At 37.1% G+C, this 5,276-nt stretch overlaps 1 protein-coding gene and 1 long non-coding RNA gene across 4 annotated transcripts in view; one reads left to right on the forward strand and one right to left on the reverse strand.

Annotated features, from left to right (window-relative positions):
* Positions 1–1,679: 1,679 nt before the first annotated feature.
* On the forward strand, positions 1,680–2,271 carry LOC131325289 (uncharacterized). Its single transcript, XR_009199645.1, has 2 exons — positions 1,680–2,006; positions 2,068–2,271. It is a non-coding gene; the product is annotated as an uncharacterized LOC131325289 (long non-coding RNA).
* LOC131325260 (phenylalanine--tRNA ligase beta subunit, cytoplasmic-like) overlaps positions 1,925–5,276 on the reverse strand; it is a 51,402-nt gene continuing 48,050 nt past the window's right edge. For all 3 annotated transcript variants that reach the window (XM_058357430.1, XM_058357417.1, XM_058357421.1), the window contains exons 18-21: positions 4,451–4,546; positions 4,286–4,369; positions 2,467–2,558; positions 1,925–2,313 (exon numbers count right to left, since the gene is read on the reverse strand). In XM_058357430.1, coding sequence (XP_058213413.1) covers positions 2,475–2,558; positions 4,286–4,369; positions 4,451–4,546 — 264 coding nt within the window. In that variant the 3' untranslated portion in view covers positions 1,925–2,313; positions 2,467–2,474. The remainder of the gene's footprint in view (positions 2,314–2,466; positions 2,559–4,285; positions 4,370–4,450; positions 4,547–5,276) is intronic.

The following is a 5,276-nucleotide window of genomic DNA, read 5'->3' on the forward strand; positions in this document are numbered from 1 at the left end:
TACAGCTTCAACATGTTGGAAGTGTAATTAGTCGGTTCTGTAATGAAGGAAGAAGACGAGAAATAGTGGGTTTTGTGACGAAGGAAGAAGATGAGAAATAGTATGACAAAAGAGAGAGGGAAGACGAAGAATGACAAACTTGCAATTTAAATGATGCATTAGGGTACACCACCAGGAGAACTTGTACCGTAGCTTATCATACAAGTTATATCCACTCTACAAAGATGTGTATGAGTCACAAGACTCACAACTCCAGCAAACAGAGACATTCACTCTAAAAAGAGAGAATGAGTCACAAGACTCACTACTCCAACTAACTGGGATGGAAAATTCAATTGTGCACATTAGAGCATCTCCAATAAATTCAATAAATTACTCATTAAGGTGGGTGACTGGGTGGCTAAATCTTTAGTCAGTTGGCGTGTGAAAAAAACTGCGCCAATGGATTAGCTAAATAGCAGTTCTATTGGTACAAATATCAAATATGTACCAGCGCACAAAGACCTATTTTAGACCCGTTTAGGGTCACAAAAAAATGATCGGAGCCACTCATTTGGTTTAAAATATTTTATATTTTATTTATGGTCTTTACCAAAAATTAGCCCAATTCGATTATCAAATATGTACACCAATGCACAAAGACCTATTTTAGACCCGTTTAGGATAAAAAAAAAAAATGACGGAACCGCTCATTTTGTTTAAAATACTTTATTTATGGTCTTTACCAAAAATCAGCCAAATTCGATATCAGTAAGGGCATTTACAAAATATCCAACTTTGTTCCAAAATTCATGCCCAAATTCTAAAACAAAATTGGATGTTTCGCAACACCTTGCCGATATTGGGTTGAGCTAATTTTTTGTAAGAACCACAAATAAAGTAATTTAAACAAAATAAGTTGCTCCGATCATTTTTTGGGCCCAAAAACAGGTCTAAAACTGATCTGGGTGCGCTAGTACAAATTTGATATCTGCAACGTACCATTATCCTTTCTGTTAGCTAAATGTGTTAGCTAAATGAGCCTGTAAACTCACTAAGTATGGTCATTTACTTATACAGAGCGTGGAATCCAATTATATTATTAGGATTTATTTTTTATTTAATTAAAATGAGTAATTTTTAGCCACTGTATTGGAGCACCCATTTACTCTCAAAACTAATCACTACATATCACCCCATAAATGGATCCCATTTTGATCAAAAAGTGCATTTGGGCTATCCATTTTTGGTAAGATGCTCTTAGTCCAGTATCTTTAAGTTGTACGTAAGCAAGGTGTGCAACTTGCTGTTGCGTTGTGTTGTATGGGGTTATTGGTACACTTACGTGTGTTTGGTCGGTATGAATGTGCTTTCTTATTTTATATTAATGCAGTTTATCTTTGGTCTAAAAAATTCCAAGGACCTAAACCAAACCAAATGGAGTCTTAACTTCCAATGAACTAGGGTCGGCAAAATGAATCCTTTTTTCCTATTGAGCTCTATCAAAAGACATCGTATTCTGTTATATCCACGAAAACTCTATCAAAGACATTTTATTCTGTGATATTCATGAAGGGAACCCTCTAGCAAAAGTCTTTTTTAAAATTGAATTATGTCATAAGAATCTCATGAGATATCTTATGTTCCTTACTTTGTCCGGGGGCTTGAGACTGGAATTTCATACGCATTCCTAGCTAGTATAAGTTAGCTTACCAGGTTGGTCCATCGAGAAATTGAGGTCAATTGCATTGCGGACTTGCTTAGCTATCTTCTATATAGCCTTTGATGGTTGAGTTAAGAAAACATTCATTCACAAAAGCTCAATGATGGTCAACGTAATTCACTAATCATCAAAACCAAATATGCCATTATGGTGTATGGCTTCTTTAGCTCAAAAAATAAATACGATAGAAAAGAGAAGCGCATAAATAAATGTTTCCAGTGCTAATAAAAGAGCATAGCCATAGATAAATCTAGTATGAACAGCTGAGTATGCAAATACTAAGAAAGTCCTTTTCTTAGGAAAGGTTCCACAATAACTCCCGTCATGATCAAAACTATTAAATGAAAGCCCTTTTCTTAGGAAAGGTTCCACCATAACTTCTGTCACGATCAAAACTATTAAATTACTAGAGACAAATGGAAGATCAAGAATCAATCATTCTAAATGTGAGCAAACTTTCCAATGAGATTCTGATCCAGGGTATACCCAAATATAGGTTCCCAAGTATTTGCTGAGCATGGAAGCCAAGGAAACTATTAATCAGACAGCTGAACGGCTATAAATTCTTTTAACAAAGCAACTTCAGGCGAAGCAGCTTCAAAAATCGATACCTGTATATGCAAACAACATATTTGAGCATAGAAAACTCCAGCAGCATTTGCAAATCAGAACTTGTTAGGGAAATGATAGAAATTACAAAAGGAATATAATATAATAGATAATATTGGCTGCAATAATTTTGCCAAATGATAAGAGGAACTTACATCTGACACTATGAGACTTGACTCTGTACGAAACTCTCGATGTTAAGTTCCACAAATGAGCATGCATCAGGAATGTCAAAGTTGTTTAATACCTGAAGGCAGCAGAAAAGAAGATTAAGTTAGCATGATTATCCTAGTGGGTGATTGAAATTGGTACGCAATTAAATCACTTATATTCCAAAGTCGCTTGTGTACTAAAGTTCCTTATAATATAGATCACAGTACAGGGACAAGCAGAGAGCATCAAAGCATATAAACAAGAATGCCCGAGTTATTAAGAGCCATTGAAAGATCAAATACATGAACTGGAATCCATGTATGCATATTTTGCTCAATCCAAGTGCGGGGAAGGATGAGCTGGCTATATTAGGCTGTCCAGCTTTATTTGCAAATAGCTTTTATCATCCTAGAAGTTTTGAACACTTGATAGCTAAAGCTTCAATTGGAATTGCAGGATGGAAGAGTTGGTATGCCAGACGAGCCCCTAACGTCAATAGTTCTGAACAGCCCTAAAACTGCCAATCGTTTACAAACCTTTTTGGTAATGCATTTAGGACAGTGTTAAATGCCATGACAGCGATCTGTCAGTTTTACCCTCGGGTGAGTGTATCTCTCTCCAGCGGGGGCTAAGAACAAACCCATTCTCCTTAATCCTCCATCTACTCTCTGATTCTCTTTCTTTGATTTCACCAACCGGCAACAACCAACCCCCAAAAAGATGACCCACCAAGCTATCACCACCAGATCCCCCTCTGCAACATCAAGAAATGATCCTCTTTATTATCTATACTTCATGTTTGATTTATTTCCCAAATCAGTCAACTCTTTTATTGGGTAAACCTATACGGATTAAATTGAAGAGAGAGCTTGAGTGATGGGTTCACAGATGGTGTTGTAATCCCTTCATTCAAAAATCGCCAACGACAATATTTTTTTTATTAGAATTCATCTACAACGGTATTGGGTGATTCAAAGATCGCTCAGAAAGAGGAGAGAATTTTCCAAACCCTACTCTATACAGTGGGTAAACAATTCAAGGGTATAAGTGTCAGAGGGCTATGAATGTCATGGCATTACGGAAAGTAATCATCATGGCATATCACCACCCTTGCACTTATTCCAAATTTCAATATATTGATCTGGAAAGTGAAAGAAGGGAACATACGCTATGCTCCAATGACAAAATCCCCACTTAAAAGGGAGGCGGAGACGTTGATCACTTATTCATTGCCTGGTAGCATGGGAGTTGTGGACCTTGGTGTTTTCTTGGTTCGGGGTGTTGTGGGCTATGCCAAGAAATGTCCGTGAATCATTAATCGCTTAGAGAGGTGCTAGAGTGGGAAAGAGAAGGAAGCGCATTTGGTCAATGGTTCCTATTTGTTTGATGTGGGTCTATATGGCGTGAAAGAAATTCGATAAGTTTTGAAGGAATCGAAAAGCCCATCTTTAAATTATTATTATTTTTTTATGGTGAATAGCTTGAATAGATGGGACAAGGGAGAATGTAATCCCTCTGCGCACCAATTTTAGATTGGTTTGAGATTTTCCATTCTCATGATTGTGTATAGTTTAGGGCCTTTTTGTCTGTGGCCTCGTTTTATATATTTACTTATCAAAAGAAAAAAAAAATTCCACTTCAAGGGGAGAACTATTGCAAGCCATTAAAAAAAAAAACTGACATCACGAATGAGAAACCAACTTTATGCACCCACTCAAAAGTATAGGTCATCTTTGATCAAAACATGCTTTCCATACCAAAAAAGTTATAATCAAGTCATTTAATTTCCAAAAAAGTTAACTCAAGTGGTACTTTGCATACCTCTGGATGCACAATGCCAAAAGCGCCTATGCGCTTCCCTTTGTAAATGATGCTAGCTTGTCTACCAGGAAGAAACTCTGGCTCCTTCATTTATAGCAAGACAGAAAGATTTCCTTAAGTCACCTGGTCATTTGCAAAAGAATGCATACAAGAACTAGCACTTACATCTGCACGTTCCAAATAATAGCCTGCATTATCCCCAGATTGTACAAATTGACACCCAATTGCTTCCATAACTCTGTCGACCAAACCATGAATAAGCTGCAAACAAAAGTTTCAAACTTAAAATGGTTGATGTGTCAATCAGATGTCACCCAAATAATTGAGTTTGCATGATCCTATTACCAAAAGGACTGAAGTAAACAAGAAGGATATAAAAATGAAATCTGTACGTTAAGAAGAAGCCCATTCTTTTTGGGGTGGACATACGTGTGGAAAACAATGAATAGTTTTTTTTACAATTGATAAAACAATTGTTATTATCTTGATAACAAGAAGCGATGATAGTTGATGTATAAATTGTGTAGGGACAGTAAAAGCAGAGCAAAAGCTTTCAATTGCACGTGACTAACAGAAAATTGTCATAACTTGTAGTGTAAAAAAGCAAAACCGTAAAGGTGACCAAAGACTCAGAAAATAAGAAAGATCTCAATGATTTCGAAGTACATTTGCCAATAAATAACTGGCAAACCTCTTCTATATTGAGAAATATCCAAGATATTGACCATTGTGAGCTAAACCTTCGGTTAAGGAGCCCTGAGGGTGATCCAGGATATCAACGAGATGCGAGATGCTGACGGCTCGGGCTACCAGAGGTGGAGGGGGAGAGAGCCCAAGGTAGATCAGAGAGAGAGAGAGAAAGGGTGGCAGTGGATACACCAAGTAATGCTCTGGGCAAAGGCTTTGCAAGCAAGAGACATGATGCGTAATGTCTTGGATAATGGCAAGGGTACCTTCTTGTACGTGAGAGATGGCCTAAGTCCAATTGGAT

Source organism: Rhododendron vialii, chromosome 1a (genome assembly GCF_030253575.1).
Source record: "Rhododendron vialii isolate Sample 1 chromosome 1a, ASM3025357v1".
NCBI classification, from domain to species: Eukaryota; Viridiplantae; Streptophyta; class Magnoliopsida; order Ericales; family Ericaceae; genus Rhododendron; species Rhododendron vialii.